The sequence below is a fragment of the Haliotis asinina genome, chromosome 4 (assembly GCF_037392515.1).
Source record: "Haliotis asinina isolate JCU_RB_2024 chromosome 4, JCU_Hal_asi_v2, whole genome shotgun sequence".
In the NCBI taxonomy this organism is placed as follows: domain Eukaryota; kingdom Metazoa; phylum Mollusca; class Gastropoda; order Lepetellida; family Haliotidae; genus Haliotis; species Haliotis asinina.
The window spans coordinates 14,584,671-14,607,597 of NC_090283.1; the positions used below are offsets into that span (position 1 = coordinate 14,584,671).

Genomic DNA, 22,927 nt, shown 5'->3' on the forward strand with positions numbered 1-22,927 from the left:
TTATCAGACAAACAGGTCCGTATTAAGCAATTCAGAAGATTTGTTTCATTATTTCTAGGTTCTTGGTCAGCTGCTAAGGAGTATCACACACAGCTGATTAAATATAAATGAACTGCTATAAATGAGCTTCTATTATGCGAAATACACTGTGAATTCTCAAGTGACAAGCAGTCATCAATATTTGATTCTATGTGCCTCATACATGTTAGTGACATCCGGTATTCATCAGCATTTGTTGTAAAGAGGAAGAATATGTTATCTTTTGCAGCGCCTAATTACTCCCATGGTGTATTACAAGCAAACAATTTCTACCTAAAGCAATTGCCAGGCGCGTGGGCGACCCGTAGTATTATATCAGCGGAACAAATAATAAAATAGAAAAAAAAATAATGTAATGTGCATATTTAGGAAATGAGTTGGAACAGTTCATAATTTATTCACAAATTACCACAAAGGATATGAAGGAAATGCGTCTCTGAATACTGTAAAATATCGCTGACAGGGTACTGAAATTCTCTCAATAACTTCATATTTTTTCTCAATCCGTACAAAGGTAACGGTATAACTTCGGGTCGATCAACGCAATGCAACCATATCGGATTTCGTACACCAATAACATGCTGTTGAAATTGTCGGTTGTGTAGTATCAGTTCATATCAACAAATTTATGATGACATTACGTATCAATCATCCAGTGTTACACTGATAACTCACTTTGAGACTCCAGGTTAGAATGATATTATTGTTCTTTTGCGAAATCATCAGAATGGGTGAATTGTTTTGCAATAAAGTCCCACTATCTCAAATATCTCTAAGCAACAAAGAACAGGAATGCATCCCCCAAACAATTCAATATTCAATAAAGCACTTGGTTACGGCATGCTGGCCTTCTGCTTCATGAATACGGTGGTGGCAAAATGTAATTGATGGCCTTATTAGCGTGCATTGTGTAGATCATTTTGAAGAAGATTACTACAGTATGCGTTAGAAGCGGGCAGCAAGAAAGTGCGGTGTGGATGAGAGGGTGAGTTTTGTGTTAGTTTCGTATGGGAATAGTTATCTATACCGTTTGTTACTCAGAAAAATTACCACATTTAGTGCTTTATCACATTGAAAACGTTGATACAGGCACATGCATGTGCTCACATACACAAACACAAACCACACACATACGCGTGAGTGGTGCGTGCACAGACACTCCGCGTCTGTGAATTTACACATAAATAGATAATGACTGACTAGAATTTTACGCCCTTTCAGCAATTTTTCAGGTATATCAGAGCGGGAGACATCACAAAGGGGTCACATTGTCCTCATGTGGGAAATCTTCAGTACGACGAGGGGACGCTTTATACATCATTCCATTTCAATGCCTGTGAAATGTTTCTAACCTGTCCTACTATAAGTTTCCATGAAAAAACATAATTATTGAAACTTTCAGTATTTATCATTAGAAATATACATAAAAGCACATGCGGATCTAGCATTTCAGTTCAAGGTCATAATTGTTATATATTTTCGCAATGAAACAATATCGACTTTTTTCAACTTTCAGGTCGAGATGCAGTTACTGATTTGTTGGTTATCTGTCCTATTCATATGCATCGGTAAGCATACTGTTTACATACCTATGCTGGAGCACAATGGTGTAGTGGTTAGCATGCTGGTCTCTCATGCCAAAAGGCCCGGGTTCAAATCCCGGTGAGACACCGAACATTTGTGGTCTGGGTGCATCATACCCTGTTGTGTCCCTGGTCAAGGCACATCGCACTTAGTCCACCCCGCTGTAAAAATGGGTACATGAGAAGCCGAAGTACGGACCTAAACGGTGGCGCGTATCGCTTAGGAGCAGCCTAGAAAGTACAGTTCCGTCAGGGTAATGATGTAAAGACAGAGAGCATCGCATTGAATTCAAGGGGCAAAAATTATTATTATTATTATTTTGAGAAAGTACTAGTAAGTATTTAATATTAGTAGTAAACGAACTTTGCTGTTACCTTTCCTCCAAATGCAAGAAGGATATGTTTAATAATTAAGAGACATTGTCCATGGACATCATCTTTATATCATGAAACATCATCACCATAACTCACGTCAGTTCCACCTGGGTTATCACTCTACGATTTCAGAAATCAAATACTTCTCTTACAGTGAATGCGTTTAGTTTTATGCCACACTCAGCAATACTCCAGTTATGTGGCGGTTGCCGGTAAATAATCTAGTCTGCACCAGGCAATCCAGTGATCAACAGCCTGAACATCGATCTACGCAACTGGGAACCGATGACATGTGTCAACCAAGTCAGCGAGCCTGACCACCCGAACCCGCTAGTCGCCTCTTAAGACAAGCACAGTCGCCTTTTTTGGCAAGCATGGTTTGCTGAAAGCCTATTCTACCCCGGGACCTTCACGGATCACTTTTCGTATATATTCCGCATACAAACTCGTGCTCAAAAGGAAAAAAATAGATTATGCTTGACCAATCTTGGAAATGAAACAAATGGCGTCTTCAACTCTGTAGCAAATGTACACAAATTTATTTCATGCAAATTCGACCGTACCGTTTGACTGACACTGGAACAGACGTGGTGATACGGCGGTTTTTCTAGAAAATGTCATCAAATAACCACCACTGGCATAAATACACGCCAAAACACGTCGACGGATAGATGACGTAAAACGGCGAATGACGTGAGGCGTGATCCCATGTCATGCATTTCAGTTGTTGAACGATGGTGGCTACCGTCTTCTCATTTGCGAATCCAGATATTCCTATCAGTGTTCTATCGGATTAATGTCGTGTGTGCCTGCAGGCCACGACAAGATTTTAACGTAAGTCTTGCTATACGAGGCCATAGCGTTATTATTTTGGTCGACGTGCCGTGTGGTTGTTCCTAGATAAATAGCAACACAACTGGTCGCACAAATTCATCCCTGTTTCTTCAAGTTGCCATTAATTATCAGAAGTCTCATTTTTTAGATCGCCGCAGATTTCTATCCCCACACCATCACACTGCCGACTAAACGTCTCTAAACACGAACCCGGTTGTTATTAGTGCGCAGGCAAGACGTACACCTGTCGTTGAACATTACACGTCGCCAAACACGCATCTGCCAACGTCGAACTCGTCTGGCCAGTGTCAATCGACGACGTCGGTTAAGGACAGTCAGGTGTACTCCGCGGTAGGATTTACGTATTCCAGTACCATGCTCACTTACGTACACCGCATGTCGACTGATACGACGTCCTAGTACCGCCGATGCTGCTGACGTCGTAGATACAAAATGGCAAACATCCTCGGGCGTTGGCATACGTGGTCTACCACTCTATGGACTGTCTGACATATTGCCGAGTTTTTGCACGTATGCAGAATTAAATTTACATACGCGTTCATGCGAGGTTGGAGAGACATATACTAACCACATAAAGAAACCGTGTATTGTCAAAATATTATCCCAGGTAATACGTACGATAACAATGTCAAAGGTAATATAAACTTTAATGGAGGGATCATGAGACCATAACAAGTCGGGAGAATTTCAACTGAAAAGTCAATCACAATGACGTCACGAGTCCTCTAGCGTGACAGGGGTCAAACGACCATGATACCAGCTCAATAACGGCATTGAGAACAGCAGTGCATTGACGACGCATAGATCCTATCAAACGTGCAAGGAAGGCTTGTGGGATGCCATGCCAGATTCTCTCAAGTTCTGTTGCAAGGTCATGGACTTCATGGCGAATGAGAATGACGGCGTAGACATCGATCCATCTCGTCCCAAACATGCTCTATCGGGGAGAGACCCGGTGAATTTGCAGTCCAAGGCAGTAAGTCAACGCTCTGGTGTTGCAAAAGTCCATAGCAACCCTTCCAGTGTGAGGGCGACCATTGTCCTGTTGTAATGTTAACCTAGGGCCATGACGTTGCAGAAATGGAATTGCCGCAGATCGAAGAATCTGATCCCTGTAACCCACACCTGTTTAGCTGCCCTGAACAATCACCAAATGAATTCCTTGGCGTGTTGTTCCACCCCAAATCATAACGGAATCACCACCACCACCAAAGCGATTCCTCTCCAAAGACACAGACATGTGCATAACGTTCTCCCACCCGTCTGTAGGCACGTTGACGTCCATCACTATATGGGAAATGTTAAACCTGGACGCATCTGACAAAACAACATTTCTCCACCAAAACAAGGGTCTGCGGTAATGATTTTGGCACCACATTCGGCGAGCTTGTTGATGACGTGTCAGGATAGGTCGTATGGCGGGACGTCGGGGTCTGATCCCGTGGTGCGCAAGCGTTGTCGAGCTGTGTTGGGGTGAATACGCGAACTCCTGGGATGGTCCGGGCAGCCATCACTAGAATGTTAAACCTGTGGCGAAGATGCATCTGTCCAGTCTTGGTGTTGTTACACATGGCCATCCAGAACGTGTGTTCTGGTAGCGTCTCACTAGTTTAGAAAAGGTCTTCCGGTAACAGTGGAAATGTGCAGCCACTTGTTGAGATGTTCCCCCAAGGAACATCCTAGTGGCATCATGACGTTGTGCAGACGTTAGCCTTGGCATGCTATGCGTGTAAGTATTTGGAAGATCGCAAGCGAACTGGTTGAGCTTTCCAGAGTGACAGTATTGTGTGGGATTCACTTGGGCTGTTTCTCTTTCCCGGAATGCACGTGCAACAACGTATTGCGTGTGCCACGTCCATGCTTGTTGGATATAAGTCACCAATCTACACAGGATTGATAAATTTACAGTCCGTTTGAGTTAGAAACGAAATGATGGATTTCAAATTGTATCCCTTTACATAAATATGCACATGAGCATTAATTAAGCACCACCAAAAATAACTGTCGATTGTAACAAAAAGGGATCAAAACAGTCAACCAGTTATATCTAAATAAACATGCAGTTAGCATGAAATTCACGTGCTTACTCAAATGCATGCTTTTCATGTTAAAGTTCTGTCATGGTACACGCGACTGAGGGGTATGAAAAGGTCAAACGAAGTATTCTCATTGCTTTCTTATCGACGCATCAATAAGTGAACAGTGCTGAAATTGAACGTTTTTGGACACGCCGAGGCGTAGGCTTTCTGAAAATGCCAGACGGCAGGTTAGTGGTATGCATGAAGCTGGTTTGTCCTGTCGCACCATTGGGTCCAGATTGAATATCAGCCACACTGTCATTAGTCGCCTTGCAAGTAAACACTGGTTACGTCAATGATCGTCCACTATCAGGAAGGCCGAGGAAGACCACCCTCGTGATGTCCGTGCCCTAGTTAGCCTAGGGAGACACAGACCCATGACCAATGCCAATGATCTCAGAGAACAATGGACAGTGGGTGTTCCATCCGAAGGAGGCTCAGGTCCGTTGGACTCCGAACATGTTGTCCATTCATACGTCCCTTACTCGATGATAGACACAAAGCTCAACGTTTGGCGCGGTGTATTCAACGGCAAAATCACAATCTGAGGACACAGCACAGGATCCATTGATTTGATGAAAGCCGTTTTCTTCTTCGTGTTACTGATGGTCGTTGGCGAGTTTGAAGAAAAAGTAATGACGCGTATCAACAGTGGATGACACATGCAGCTGAAGCCTTTGGCGGTCATTCTGTAATGGTGCGGAGGTGTATCTCCTATGACTGTAAGATGAATCTTATAACCATTTAAGGGACACTCAATGGACAGATATACCAACTTGAAGTACTGGAATCTGCTGGAATCTCGCATTTTGATAACCATCCCCTCGCAAGTCGGCCAGTATTTATGGACGATAATGCTAAGTTCCAGAGCTGTTATCGCATGCTTGCAGAACAACGCAGTTGACAGATTTCCGTGGCCTGCGAGAAGCCCTGACGTCAACCCAATTGAGCGTTTATGGGAACATCTGGGGCTTCAAGGAATTAGCCCTGGCTCATGACGAATGGCAGAGGATTCCAATGATGTGCATTCGGCGTTTGATTTCCAGCACGAGGAGGAAGGTTGCAGCAGTTATCCGTTATACACAAAATACTGATGTCACCAGTACTGTTGGCTTAGGATTGAATAGTGAACGTTTGCGGCTTTCCTCAATTGGGTTACAAACCAGCTGTACCAGAGAAGACTTTCATCGTACTGGACAATGCTCCATTCCACGGCGTGCAGAACCCCAACAGTAAAACCCCGACATCGAAGAGTCGAAAAGGTGATAGGATGTCATGACTCGATAAATTTCAGATCGCACGGCCCTCAAAGGCAACGAACCCACAAAGGTGAACCTTTCTACAAAGTTGACAGTTACATAAAATGTAAGGGTCACGATATCCCTATCAATGTGACCTTAACCCCATTGAAATGATATGCCGTCTTGTCAAAGGAAATGTTGCCAGATCAAGCATAACTTTTAAATCACGTGACATAGAGGCCTTGTTAAGGAATCCCTTAACAAAATCACGACTGACATTTGGTAAAACTGTGTCAACAAGGGTAGCTAACGTCATTGAACAAGTTATTGGTCTCGGGATGGCTTACAACAGGCAACGATGACACCACCTATCATCCCTTTAAGTCGTGACTATGACACTATGACAGACGAGGAACCGACAGGTCTCCCGGAATAGATTTCGAGATGTCTCCCGCCACGACTGGCTGTTCCGTTTCTGTGGTTTCACCCCACCGCTACACACAACAAATGTTGCATACAGTGAACAACATTTTTGGTGGAATCCGGAAAATGTTCAAATATAAGAAGCTGACCACCCGATCCCGTTAGTCGCCTCATAGGAGAAGCATAGTCGCCTTTTATGGCAAGCATGGGTTGCTGAAGGCCTATTCTATCCCGGGACCTTCACGGGTATGCTATTTCTGAGCTCACGTTTAAAAGGCAAAATGCAAGTCGGCCATATATGTGCACGGAGGCGAGACACTCAGCAACAGTCTGTCTAATTACGTCTCTATTGCTCTTACTCACCAACGACGTGCAGTAGATCCTGCTCCACCGAAAAAGCAAACTATGGTGGCTGATTCGGGTCATCGCTTTATCGCCTTATAAAATCTGGGCGACATTGCGACAAAGCGATAGTACATGACATTGCGATATGACGACACGATATAAAGATATAGGGATACAGCCAAAAACGAAATAACGATATCACAACACGATATGGCGATAACAAGACACGATGTAGCGATAACAAGACACGAAAGTGCAACAACTCGACACGACATTGCGATACTAGACACGACGCGATATAGCAATGACATGACACGAAATGGCGATAAAACTGGGCGACATTGCGATATAGAGACAAGATACAGCGATATAGCGATACCGCGACATACCGATATGGCGATATTGCTTTCTTTCCTTTTGTGAAATGTGGAAAAGCGGGTAAGTTGATTCGGTTTTAGAATCTAATATGTGGAGTATGTGAGATAAACCCATTTGTAAAACCATCCATTTTACAGAAATAGCTCATCCAAAAGCACGATGAGTGATGACATATTACAAACTGTGATAGTTGTGCAGGCCATGGTAGTGCGAACTTTGTAGGCCGTAGGATTTCATCAGAATAGATTTGGCATCTTTTTTCCTGTTTTCTTCAAGAATGGCGGCTGCTTATCAAGAAATGAAAGTATGATCATAAAGAAAAAAATGTAGAAGACTTTTTATTCTTGTGTCTATAAATAACAAAATAATACATTGTACACTGAATTAATTTCAGTAGGTATAGTAAGTCAATCTCAGAATTTAAAGGGAACATAGATAATATTGTACGTTCCTGAGTTGAGTTAAAGTAGTATATCTAAATCTTTACACTTCTCGTTGACCATTATTATGATGGCCATCAGCAACACCCAAGTGTGGGTCAGCAGCATATGACAGGTTGACCATGGAAACTGTATTTTGTGGATGCGGTGCTGGATACTGCAGACTGCCCATGCATGTACTGTACATACGATACAAGGATGCCTGAAAGTGAGAATATACAATTAGAATTCTGTTGTTCCACGGGAATAGACCCAGTCATACTACGGCAAGGCAAGTGGACTGAAAATCCCCTTCTAGATCAATCTGGCCGGTGTTGCATTGTCATGCAATTGTATATTTGACGCCGAATACAGTATTGTGGGCCCACTGATGGCCGTCTGTGTTTGAGACAGATTGCCCAATTAAAGAGTCCGGGATACAATATTTCACATAATTAGATTAAAGAATTTGATACGAAATTAGGTCGAATTGACTGTATTTTAGGTTTGTTGGGCTGGAGCAATAGAATTTTCCTAGAAAGGTACATATATGGGGATGTAAATGTTTTTGGGGTGAAACTTCTAGTTAATAAAACAGAAATGTATATGATTAATGCACATGGGTTTCAATATATACAGATATTTATAGGTTAAGAAAGTCTGGGTCTTGTAGTTGTTATGGAATGATGCCTCTGGTAAACGATTTGGACACAACCAGATAAAAATATGTGTGTTTGTTTGCTTTCTGACTATGTCAGTGTTGTATTTGAATGGTGGCGTGGTTAATACTAAGACTTACCTCTTATCTCTTACCATCTGTGTAAAGGTGGCGTCATATTACCACTAACTAAAGAATAATGGAACAACAACGTTGATACACGGAATCATTGTTCCATACATAAGGGGGAAAATTACTCCAAATGTAGAAATGTTGGGGTTATTTACCGATTATCTTTAAATGGTCATTAGCAGGTTTGGGTGTTACCATAATTTTCGTATTCCGATGTTTTGTGATATACGTTGGCATACTACAATATGTATTTCAATACATTGTAACAGTGGAACACATGGCTTAAGGTCATGAAATTACTGTTTCGTCTTTTTTTTTAAAACAATGCCTCTTGCCAGTTAGGTGTGATTGTAGAAGAGATCAACTGAACATGTTTCCAGACTGAATGCTTTGCTCTAATGTTTGGAACTCGAGAAAAATCGTCTGCGCCACCGTCCACCATTTCAGTTTGTTTACCCTCGCAACAAGTGCCGTACCAATCTATGGTTTTAAATTCGTTTGGATTACAGTCATGCTAATACAATCATATGACCAATAGACATTTTCGAAACAATAAATATGCGGTTTAACAGTATTTATTCAAAATAAAGAAAAGACATTAGAAAGCAAACAGGCCGAACACGGGTTATATTGATGCCTTTCCCAAGAGAAAACAACTTATACGAATTAAACACGATTAAGAGATTGTATAAAGGTTGTATAATTCAATGAGACAATTTTCAAAAGCAAGAAAACGAGTTAGTACTTATGGTATTTTATGTGTTATTTAACACATTATGAAATGATAAATGGATTTAAGACTAATTCTGCATGAGTATTGGATACGTTATCTTTGCCACAGAGTATTTCTTCAACAGAGATTCTGTTGCGGTAGAAGTATTGGTTACATTATGTCTGATTTGACAAATAGAGGGGGTAAAAATGAAGCGTGAGGTATCTTCTCTTAAAAAGCCACATTGGTACGAACTGTTTTCTTTTATATACCTTTCGAATTAGTGTAAGTTTAAAACGCTACATCCCAGTCTCAGTTTGGACATGATAATGGAAATGCGCGCGGAAAAGGTAAAGTGTTTATAGTTCTGGAAATGAGAGTGTAATTAGTAAGATATAATTTAGATTTAGACATGGAAGAAGAGAGTTTTATAGTGTTATACTAGTAATCTGGTGTCAAGCCATGCACGATTATATAGAAAATACACAATTTATGATTCTTTCTCCTGTGAAAGAGAGATGGTGTACCATGATGGTCTCACTTATGGTACGATGAGCATCAAGGTGTAATCTTCCTAGTACTAATCCTTGTGTTCTTTGGATCAACTGTCCCAAATGAAGTCACAATAGTCAAAGATACGAAGGAGGAATGATATAAACAGTCTTTCTGTTTAGTTTATTAGTTTATATTTAAGACTCCAAAAGCAATATGTTATAGGACTAGTTTCTTTACTTGATATTCGATTTGCATATTCCATAATATACAATTGGTTTGAAATTATAGCCTTAAATCTTTATGACAGTCAACTTTTTCATTTTTACGTCATCTGATCCTCCAGGGGCATGACTTGTGACACTCTTCTGCAGTGACAGTCCTTTCCTAAAGAAATAAGCTATAGCTCCAACAACACCTCATATCTAAACGCATTCAACACAGGTGGTCAAAGATGGATAAGTATAAAAATGTAATAGTAGGAACTAAAAACAAAACTCACCGAGACGGGTGCTTCTTCGAACGACGCCATGTTTTGCTGCGTGAGTTTCCGTTCGCGACCGACAAATCACGGAAGAGAGCCGAAAAATCTCCGAAGACGGCCGAGCGTGTTTCAAGTATTACCGACATTGCTTCCGATATGGCCGATGTGCTTCTGTTATTACCGCTAAATTGCCGATATGGCTGCAATTGTTTCGCGAGTGAGCTGCGTTTATTTACATTTGAGATGCAATTCCTTCAAATTTGCTGTAATTCTTTCAATTACTTAGGGGGGCCTGTTACCGTTAATCCCTGACTGTGGTAACTATGAAGAACTGTGCTAAATGATACTATTCAAGAATATTCAACAGAAAAAAATATGAGTTTAAAAACATTTTTCATATTCATCTTACAATTTCTGATTCCTTATTTTTGGAAGCTTTATGAATGAAAATTCGGGTAAAGTCTATATTTTTCTCATCCTACATACAAAAAGCAAATGCAAAAATACACAGTAACTTGAAACAAAATAAAACAGATTGAGGGCAATATTAGGAAACACTTTCAAAAGGTAGATGAAGGACTTAGTGAATTATCAAAGTATAAAAAATGAGATGGAAGAAATAAAAAAATGTGGAAATGAAAGGAATACAAACCAGAAACAGAACTCTCTGGTACGTAGAAAAAGAAGACTTTAAAATATTTCTGCCATCCTGAAAATAGACATTTCTCAAAGCAATCAATCAACAAATTGATAACTAATGACAGCAAAACATTACAGACAGTAAATCAATACTTAATGAAATATAAATCTTTCTGCTACTCAGGAATAGAATGAGGAGAAAGATTTCTTCAACTCTACGAGACAATGGTGTAAAAAAATCAGTATGGAGACAATTAGCAATGCTGGTTACAAGATGAAGAATAATAAAAATCCAGGGTTCGAAGGATATCCTATTGATTTCTTCAACATTCAACATGGAACGAATCAAAAGTATTAATAAGAATGTCTTCAAAACACCTATATTCCAAATCCAATAAAGACAGAACATTAATTAAAAATCGGAGACGTGTTTATTAATTATTATTTATAATTATTCTTATCTGATCCTTTATTGCACATAGATTAAAAGCTACTATAGATGCACTTTATCATTATAAACAAACTAGTTTTAACCAATGTAGGTCTATTAGCAAAAATACGAGATGACGACGTAATGTTCGAAACAAAGAAACAAAACATTCCTGGCGTGTTAATTCTGGCTGATTTGAAAATGTTTCTAAACAAAATATGATCAACCTAGTTTTACATAAATTAGAATTTGGCCTTGAAATGGTCAGATGGATAAATATATTGACCTTTGTGCCATTCAGCATGATTATCTCTCTAGTCTTTCGCTAATGAACGAGGATGTAGGCAGTGAGCCCCACTGTCGCCTTACGTTTTTCTCTTTGTAGCCGAGATTCTTGCTTGTATGAAAAGAAACTATGAAAACATTAGAGGTATTGTCATCAATGATACGGAATATAAACTGGATCAATACGCCGACGATACTGAACTAATTCTTGATGGAACTGAGGAGAGTCTATATCTTGCTATTGACACAAATAACGCATTTTACAAAATGTCAAATTTGAAAATATATTCAGATAAATCAAAGACAATCTGGATTGGATCAAATGTTACTGTTAAAATATGTAATGACCTGAAAAATGAATGGGTAACTGGCGAATTTGATGTACTAGGTATCAAATTTACACCCAATCTTGATAACCTATCGGCAGTAAGCACCAGAAAGAGACTGCAAGAAATTAATAAACTCTTAGCATCTTGGAGAAAAAGACATTTAACAATTATATATAATTAAAACAATAAAATAACAGTAAGCAAAACCACGGCAGTCTGCAAACTAGTTCATATTTTCAAGTCTTTGTCCAACATTTCCGCAGAATGTATTACTTCACTTGAAGAACTACAAAGACATCATTCAAAGAGGAGTGTACTTAAAAACAAATACGAAGGAGGACGGGAAATGATAAATACATGATGATTTATTGATGCTTTGAAAATATAAACCGTAATATCATCTTTTAAAATTGTGAAAATAAAAATCCATGTCATATACCTTTCAAAGATATATTTCACTTTGGAGCAAATTCTGAAACTGTAATTAAGATTAAAGACCCTTTTGGCATTGTGAGACAAAACATAGAAACTCCTTCACAAACATTATGTTGACCCAAGAAATTTTAATGAAATTCCTTCCCAACTCCTGTGGTTCAATCTCACCTTCAGAAACACTAAATATTATTTAAAGAATTGGCAAGAAAAGTGGATTGTACACGGTGGGGATATATACTGAGTCAATAAAGAAACTTGACATTTATTCTTCAGTGTACCATAAAAGAACAAGAGATGTAAGATGGTTAAATTGTTATTATTCCATTGCTGAGATCTGTGTGATGTACTCGATACACTGACAGTGCCCGGGGCCTGGAGGGCCCTGAGCCGATGATGAGCTACCAGCCTGACTGTGCCAGGATCACCGGAAACCTCTGTGCTGCATTTTCATCTTTAATCTGTAAAACATAATATATAGCGCCTTGTTTCCACCATATGGTGCTTAACGGCGCTGTAAGAAAAGGTGTTGAAGAAAACACACACGGTTGGAAATAATAGCAGTGTACCTAGAAGTGCTAGAATAGCTATGTGAAACCGATTTGGAAAAGATGAGTTTTTAATGTTGTTTTGAATGCAGCCTCTGATGATAATAATCTCAAGTGTTACGAGAGTGGTTTTTCGCAATGTGGATTACTTATTTAGTTACAGTTATCACTGGGTCACAATGTTTAGAGTTTTGAGTGATAGTTATAATGGATCACATTTCGTATCACAAATGTCAGTTCTTTTCGAATTTTTAGCTTCAGCTGCACGCCATTAAGGTAATGCCGTAGAGTTGCCTCCTTTGCCTAGTGTTTACTTCCGGGAGTCTGCAAGAACGTTCGGAGTTGGTGGCGATGTGGTCCCAAAGTGGTCGAATATTCAAGAATCAGTGACTTTGTATGTAAAGGCTGGTTGTTGTGTCATCAGACACACATATGCAGACGGACGTATTCGCTCAGAGTTTTATCGGAGTTATGTCATCATTCGGCCTACCTACATCATTCGGACTCTTCATCAACGTTTGATCAATCCACGATCGACACTTCTGTGCCTGACAATTCACTGTGTAACATTTGGTATGACGGTTTCTCACTGTAAACCAAGACTTTGGTCAGTTGATATTATATTTGTGACCCATTGCCTCAGATTTTGTAATGGAAGTCTCTCTTTTGAATCATTGTTGTCTTGTTGACTTGTCCTATTTGCTGGTTCAGAGGGGATTTTCACACAGAATACTAACCTCCCATTGATAATTGCATTGAGGGTTTTACTGAACATTCTTTTCCATACATCAGGTTGAAACATACATCTAAGTATGGTGTTATGATGTCAGCCGAATATCTAAACAGTTCAGGTATCTTATTGTCTACTGTTGGGAATTTTGTATGCTTAAGATTCTTGATGCCGTCTAATATTTATTTTAGCGAGTCTAGTACATGTTCTGTGAGTTCGCAATTTACGGGGTTATCATCGCTTTCAGACTCGGATATTCGCCTTCTGTTAAGTTTTCAAACGAAAACAATTTTTTGAGTGAGTGAGTGAGTGAGTTAATATTTAACGTCACATCGGCAATATCTCAGCCATATCGTGACGAGAACATTCAATACTAAAATGAAATATATGTCTATTATAAAATCTGTCAGCGAAGGACAGTAAAACAACTAGGATATCACAGATTATAATATAAAACTAGTAACTATACCTAAAACAATTTATCTATACAGGACAATACAATGTAAAAATGGGCTATAGTTTGCTAACAACTGAAGGTAGATCACCATACTAGGGACCATGGGGACTTACAGTACTTTTGCTACCTGCATGGACCCTAGCTGGATTTACATCATTCCCTCAGCCGTCAGCAATTTGTGAAATCTAGCCATACAATAAAAAGACATTTATTCTACGATTAAAAAACCTGGAAATTTAGAATTTACTTTCACTGTTTGTGGACTTACGTACCCTCTCAGGAGCACAATAATTTTACAATACTTCAACCCCCTTTGAGGGTACAGCCACTAACAATTCTAGTTACAAATCTAAACAACCAAGAATTAAAATACATCTATTTACAGAACATGTTATTCAAAATTCAATCAAAAAATCAATTTCTTTTAAAAAACCTATAATTAAATGAGAATTAATGTTTGTAAAAAGATCCTTTACAGTTTTGACATTGACATATTTATCCCTTGTGATGGAGAATTCAACACAGTCAAGCAGAATATGCTTGACCGTGACTCTCTCATCACAAGGGATACAAAATGGAGGATCCTCACCTTTTAAAAGATATGAATGAGTATATCTAGTATGGCCAATACGACATCGTCGTAAAATAACCTCTTCAAATCTGGACTGACAGCCCAAGTGGGTATAACCAATGTAAGGTTTTATGTCATGTAATTTATTTATACCCACTTGGGTGTCCCACTTCTTCTGCATCAGATCACGGATATAAGATCTAATGCTCGCTTTGTAATCCCTGTAAGGAATAAGCAATGCTGTCACAGATTTGTTGAGTGCTGCCTTAGCAGCAAGGTCAGCCAATGTGTTACCAGAGATCCCTACATGGCTGGGTAACCAACAGAAGACGATGTCGTATTGGCCAGTTGCTAATATGGCGTTAGCTTCTGCTGTAAAAATAGAACTATTATCTGGTAATCTAGAAGATATTGTTCTGGATCCAATGACAGTGGCACAAGCAACTGCGCCACCGTCCTTGGATCCATCTGTAAATAAGGGTTTGTAATTGCTATATTTATGTTTTAATTGATGATATTCTTGTTTATATTGTAAGTCATTTGTTTCTGATTTTTTAAATGATGTTAATGTTAGGTCCACTTGTGGCCTAACCAATTGCCAAGGAGGAGAAGAAAGAAGACGGAAAGGCGATATACTTTCCAGCTCAATGCCGGCAGAAGAAATAAATGGTTTAATTCTGTGCCCAAGAGGTGGAACAAGAGAAGATTTTTTGTTATACAAATCCTCATAAAGGGGATTGAACACACAGTTAAAGGCAGGGTTAGATTCATTAGAATATAATTTAGTAATGTATTGTAAAGACAATTTTATACGACGTTGAGCAAGAGATGGTTCATCGGCCTCAACGTAGAGACTATCAATAGGTGAAGTTCTGAAAGACCCAAGACAAAGTCTTAAGCCTTGATGGTGGACAGAATCAAGAAGTTTAAGGTTGCTTTTGCAGGCTCCACCATATACGATGGAGCCAAAATCGAGTTTCGAACGGACCAGTGATCGATATAGATCTAAGAGGGTTGCTTGATCCCCTCCCCACTTTGAGTTGGAAACAACTTTCAACAAGTCAAGAGCCTTCAGGCATTTAGTTTTAAGGGACTTAATATGAGGTAGAAATGTTAAGTGGGAGTCAAAGATTAGTCCCAAGAACTTGGCCTCCTTTACAACTTTGATGGGAGTGTCATCTAGAGATAGTTCAGGGTCCTTATGTGGTTTATATTTTCTGCAGAAATGTATACAATTAGTTTTGGATTTAGAAAATTTAAAGCCGTTTTCAAGACACCATTTATTTATTTTGTTTAAACACAACTGCAGTTGCCGTTCAATAGTAGGCATGTTTTTCCCACGACAAGAAATATTAAAATCATCCACAAATAACGATCCATCAATTGAATCGTATAAAACTTTTTATAAACTATTTATCTTTATGCTAAAAAGTGTAACAGACAAAATACTGCCTTGTGGAAAACCCTGATCCTGATTGTAATGATCAAACAGGGTAGAACCCACTCGAACTTGAAACTGTCTATCATTTAAAAAGTTGGCTAAAAAATTGAGGTAAACGACCTCGCAAACCGAAGTCATGTAAATCTCTTGAAATACCATATTTCCAGGTTGTGTCATATGCTTTTTCTAGATAAAAAAAGATAGACACAGCATGTTGTTTATTAATTAGTGCATTTTTAACAAATGATTCTAAACGCACTAAGTGATCAACAGTACTTCTGTTTTTGCGGAAACCACACTGTATATCAGTTATAAGGTTATTTGTTTCCAAGTGCCAAACTAGTCGATTATTTATCATGCGTTCCATGGTCTTGCAAACACAACTAGTTAATGAAATCGGACGATAATTGGATGGATCCGTATGATCACGTCCAGGTTTAGGTATTGGTACTACTATGGCGTCACGCCATGAAGGAGGAAAGTTACCCGATGTCCAAATACCATCAAAAATATTTAGGAGAGTTTCCAGACAGGATTCTGGTAAATGTTTCAGGAGTTGATAATGTATGTTATCAGCTCCTGTAGCAGTGTCATGAGCTTGAGCAAGAGCAGTATGGAGTTCATGAATAGAAAAAGTTTCGTTATAATCTTCCCCATTATCAGAATTGAAATTAATAGTTTTCTTTTCTTGTTGTTTTAGATATTGCTGGTACATAATTTGAAGAGGAAGAATGTTTAGCAAGGGTTTCACCCAGTTTATTAGCAATATCTGATTTATCAGTAAGCAATTGATCTCCATGTTTAAGATGATGGACACTAGATTTAGTACCTTTACCTTTGATTTTCTGGACCATGTTCCATACCTTGGACATGGGTGTCCGAGAATTAATTTTGGATACATAATTTTGCCAAGATTGGCGTTTGTTCTGTTTAAAAGTACGCCGTGCTTTAGCATTTAAAATCTTAAATTTATTTAAATTATGCACCATAGGATGGCGACGGAAATAATGTTCTGCTTTTTTCCGTGCCTTCCTAGCTTGTTTGCACTCATCGTTGAACCATGGTTTCCTTATGTGTGGAACTACAGAGGACTTTGGTATACACTCATCAGCTATGGAATTCAGTTCATCAGAAAAGCATTTAATAGCATCGGAAACGTCAATAAAACTTTCAGGTGTAAGTTTTTCAGCACACAGTGTTTCATATAAAGCCCAGTTAGCCTTTTTAAAATTCCGCCTTGATGATGGAGGAACATCAGATGGAGTTACAGATTTTAATATAGTAGGGAAATGGTCACTTCCACAGAGATCATTGTGGACTGACCACTCAAACTCATTCAGTAGTGAAGAGTCTGCAAGAGACAGATCTAGAGAAGAGTAGGTGCCGGTTGCAGGGTGCAGATAAGTGCTTGAATCATCATTGTATAAACATAAGTCATTATTGGAGATAAAATCTTCCAGTATTTGACCTTTTGAGTTAGTGTTTGTACCACCCCATAGCGGGTTATGGCCATTGAGATCACCCATTATGATACACGGCTTTGGGAGTTGATCATAGAGATCTTGCAGATCTTTTTAAAATTTCGTCTTGATGATGGAGAAACATCAGATGGAGTTATAGCGTTTAATATAGTAGGAAAATGGTCACTTCCACATAGGTCATCGTGGACTGACCATTCGAATTCATTTAGTAGTTCAGAATTTGTCAATGACAAGTCGAGAGCAGAATAAGTCCCTGTACCAGGATGTAAATATGTGCTGGAACCATCATTATAAATACATAAATCATTGTCTTGTAGTTGTTATGGAATGATGCCTCTGGTAAACGATTTGGACACAACCAGATAAAAATATGTGTGTTTGTTTGCTTTCTGACTATGTCAGTGTTGTATTTGAATGGTGGCGTGGTTAATACTAAGACTTACCTCTTATCTCTTACCATCTGTGTAAAGGTGGCGTCATATTACCACTAACTAAAGAATAATGGAACAACAACGTTGATACACGGAATCATTGTTCCATACATAAGGGGGAAAATTACTCCAAATGTAGAAATGTTGGGGTTATTTACCGATTATCTTTAAATGGTCATTAGCAGGTTTGGGTGTTACCATAATTTTCGTATTCCGATGTTTTGTGATATACGTTGGCATACTACAATATGTATTTCAATACATTGTAACAGTGGAACACATGGCTTAAGGTCATGAAATTACTGTTTCGTCTTTTTTTTTAAAACAATGCCTCTTGCCAGTTAGGTGTGATTGTAGAAGAGATCAACTGAACATGTTTCCAGACTGAATGCTTTGCTCTAATGTTTGGAACTCGAGAAAAATCGTCTGCGCCACCGTCCACCATTTCAGTTTGTTTACCCTCGCAACAAGTGCCGTACCAATCTATGGTTTTAAATTCGTTTGGATTACAGTCATGCTAATACAATCATATGACCAATAGACATTTTCGAAACAATAAATATGAGGTTTAACAGTATTTATTCAAAATAAAGAAAAGACATTAGAAAGCAAACAGGCCGAACACGGGTTATATTGATGCCTTTCCCAAGAGAAAACAACTTATACGAATTAAACACGATTAAGAGATTGTATAAAGGTTGTATAATTCAATGAGACAATTTTCAAAAGCAAGAAAACGAGTTAGTACTTATGGTATTTTATGTGTTATTTAACACATTATGAAATGATAAATGGATTTAAGACTAATTCTGCATGAGTATTGGATACGTTATCTTTGCCACAGAGTATTTCTTCAACAGAGATTCTGTTGCGGTAGAAGTATTGGTTACATTATGTCTGATTTGACAAATAGCGGGCTAAAAATGAAGCGTGAGGTATCTTCTCTTAAAAAGCCACATTGGTACGAACTTTTCCTTTATATGCCTTTCGAATTAGTGTAAGTTTAAAACGCTACATCCCAGTCTCAGTTTGGACATGATAATGGAAATGCGCGCGGAAAAGGTAAAGTGTTTATAGTTCTGGAAATGAGAGTGTAATTAGTAAGATATAATTTAGATTTAGACATGGAAGAAGAGAGTTTTATAGTGTTATACTAGTAATCTGGTGTCAAGCCATGCACGATTATATAGAAAATACACAATTTATGATTCTTTCTCCTGTGAAAGAGAGATGGCGTACCATGATGGTCTCACTTATGGTACGATGAGCATCAAGGTGTAATCTTCCTAGTACTAATCCTTGTGTTCTTTGGATCAACTGTCCCAAATGAAGTCACAATAGTCAAAGATACGAAGGAGGAATGATATAAACAGTCTTTCTGTTTAGTTTATTAGTTTATATTTAAGACTCCAAAAGCAATATGTTATAGGACTAGTTTCTTTACTTGATATTCGATTTGCATATTTCATAATATACAATTGGTTTGAAATTATAGCCTTAAATCTTTATGACAGTCAACTTTTTCATTTTTACGTCATCTGATCCTCCAGGGGCATGACTTGTGACACTCTTCTGCAGTGACAGTCCTTTCCTAAAGAAATAAGCTATAGCTCCAACAACACCTCATATCTAAACGCATTCAACACAGGTGGTCAAAGATGGATAAGTATAAAAATGTAATAGTAGGAACTAAAAACAAAACTCACCGAGACGGGTGCTTCTTCGAACGACGCCATATGTTGCTGCGTGAGTTTCCGTTCGCGACCGACAAATCACGGAAGAGAGCCGAAAAATCTCCGAAGACGGCCGAGCGTGTTTCAAGTATTACCGACATTGCTTCCGATATGGCCGATGTGCTTCTGTTATTACCGCTAAATTGCCGATATGGCTGCAATTGTTTCGCGAGTGGGCTGCGTTTATTTACATTTGAGATGCAATTCCTTCAAATTTGCTGTAATTCTTTCAATTACTTAGGGGGGCCTGTTACCGTTAATCCCTGACTGTGGTAACTATGAAGAACTGTGCTAAATGATACTATTCAAGAATATTCAACAGAAAAAAATATGAGTTTAAAAACATTTTTCATATTCATCTTACAATTTCTGATTCCTTATTTTTGGAAGCTTTATGAATGAAAATTCGGGTAAAGTCTATATTTTTCTCATCCTACATACAAAAAGCAAATGCAAAAATACACAGTAACTTGAAACAAAATAAAACAGATTGAGGGCAATATTAGGAAACACTTTCAAAAGGTAGATGAAGGACTTAGTGAATTATCAAAGTATAAAAAATGAAATGGAAGAAATAAAAAATTGTGGAAATGAAAGGAATACAAACCAGAAACAGAACTCTCTGGTACGTAGAAAAAGAAGACTTTAAAATATTTCTGCCATCCTGAAAATAGACATTTCTCAAAGCAATCAATCAACAAATTGATAACTAATGACAGCAAAACATTACAGACAGTAAATCAATACTTAATGAAATATAAATCTTTCTGCTACTCAGGAATAGAATGAGGAGGAAGATTTCTTCAACTCTACGAGACAATGGTGTAAAAAAATCAGTATGGAGACAATTAGCAATGCTGGTTACAAGATGAAGAATAATAAAAATCCAGGGTTCGAAGGATATCCTATTGATTTCTTCAACATTCAACATGGAACGAATCAAAAGTATTAATAAGAATGTCTTCAAAACACCTATATTCCAAATCCAATAAAGACAGAACATTAATTAAAAATCGGAGACGTGTTTATTAATTATTATTTATAATTATTCTTATTTGATCCTTTATTGCACATAGATTAAAAGCTACTATAGATGCACTTTATCATCATAAACAAACTAGTTTTAACCAATGTAGGTCTATTAGCAAAAATACGAGATGACGACGTAATGTTCGAAACAAAGAAACAAAACATTCCTGGCGTGTTAATTCTGGCTGATTTGAAAATGTTTCTAAACAAAATATGATCAACCTAGTTTTACATAAATTAGAATTTGGCCTTGAAATGGTCAGATGGATAAATATATTGACCTTTGTGCCATTCAGCATGATTATCTCTCTAGTCTTTCGCTAATGAACGAGGATGTAGGCAGTGAGCCCCACTGTCGCCTTACGTTTTTCTCTTTGTAGCCGAGATTCTTGCTTGTATGAAAAGAAACTATGAAAACATTAGAGGTATTGTCATCAATGATACGGAATATAAACTGGATCAATACGCCGACGATACTGAACTAATTCTTGATGGAACTGAGGAGAGTCTATATCTTGCTATTGACACAAATAACGCATTTTACAAAATGTCAAATTTGAAAATATATTCAGATAAATCAAAGACAATCTGGATTGGATCAAATGTTACTGTTAAAATATGTAATGACCTGAAAAATGAATGGGTAACTGGCGAATTTGATGTACTAGGTATCAAATTTACACCCAATCTTGATAACCTATCGGCAGTAAGCACCAGAAAGAGACTGCAAGAAATTAATAAACTCTTAGCATCTTGGAGAAAAAGACATTTAACAATTATATATAATTAAAACAATAAAATAACAGTAAGCAAAACCACGGCAGTCTGCAAACTAGTTCATATTTTCAAGTCTTTGTCCAACATTTCCGCAGAATGTATTACTTCACTTGAAGAACTACAAAGACATCATTCAAAGAGGAGTGTACTTAAAAACAAATACGAAGGAGGACGGGAAATGATAAATACATGATGATTTATTGATGCTTTGAAAATATAAACCGTAATATCATCTTTTAAAATTGTGAAAATAAAAATCCATGTCATATACCTTTCAAAGATATATTTCACTTTGGAGCAAATTCTGAAACTGTAATTAAGATTAAAGACCCTTTTGGCATTGTGAGACAAAACATAGAAACTCCTTCACAAACATTATGTTGACCCAAGAAATTTTAATGAAATTCCTTCCCAACTCCTGTGGTTCAATCTCACCTTCAGAAACACTAAATATTATTTAAAGAATTGGCAAGAAAAGTGGATTGTACACGGTGGGGATATATACTGAGTCAATAAAGAAACTTGACATTTATTCTTCAGTGTACCATAAAAGAACAAGAGATGTAAGATGGTTAAATTGTTATTATTCCATTGCTGAGATCTGTGTGATGTACTCGATACACTGACAGTGCCCGGGGCCTGGAGGGCCCTGAGCCGATGATGAGCTACCAGCCTGACTGTGCCAGGATCACCGGAAACCTCTGTGCTGCATTTTCATCTTTAATCTGTAAAACATAATATATAGCGCCTTGTTTCCACCATATGGTGCTTAACGGCGCTGTAAGAAAAGGTGTTGAAGAAAACACACACGGTTGGAAATAATAGCAGTGTACCTAGAAGTGCTAGAATAGCTATGTGAAACCGATTTGGAAAAGATGAGTTTTTAATGTTGTTTTGAATGCAGCCTCTGATGATAATAATCTCAAGTGTTACGAGAGTGGTTTTTCGCAATGTGGATTACTTATTTAGTTACAGTTATCACTGGGTCACAATGTTTAGAGTTTTGAGTGATAGTTATAATGGATCACATTTCGTATCACAAATGTCAGTTCTTTTCGAATTTTTAGCTTCAGCTGCACGCCATTAAGGTAATGCCGTAGAGTTGCCTCCTTTGCCTAGTGTTTACTTCCGGGAGTCTGCAAGAACGTTCGGAGTTGGTGGCGATGTGGTCCCAAAGTGGTCGAATATTCAAGAATCAGTGACTTTGTATGTAAAGGCTGGTTGTTGTGTCATCAGACACACATATGCAGACGGACGTATTCGCTCAGAGTTTTATCGGAGTTATGTCATCATTCGGCCTACCTACATCATTCGGACTCTTCATCAACGTTTGATCAATCCACGATCGACACTTCTGTGCCTGACAATTCACTGTGTAACATTTGGTATGACGGTTTCTC

At 38.2% G+C, this 22,927-nt stretch overlaps 1 protein-coding gene across 2 annotated transcripts in view; it reads left to right on the forward strand.

Annotated features, from left to right (window-relative positions):
• Positions 1–966: 966 nt before the first annotated feature.
• LOC137282286 (uncharacterized) overlaps positions 967–22,927 on the forward strand; it is a 37,310-nt gene continuing 15,349 nt past the window's right edge. For both annotated transcript variants that reach the window (XM_067814021.1, XM_067814022.1), the window contains exons 1-2: positions 967–1,024; positions 1,556–1,607. In XM_067814021.1, coding sequence (XP_067670122.1) covers positions 1,562–1,607 — 46 coding nt within the window. In that variant the 5' untranslated portion in view covers positions 967–1,024; positions 1,556–1,561. The remainder of the gene's footprint in view (positions 1,025–1,555; positions 1,608–22,927) is intronic.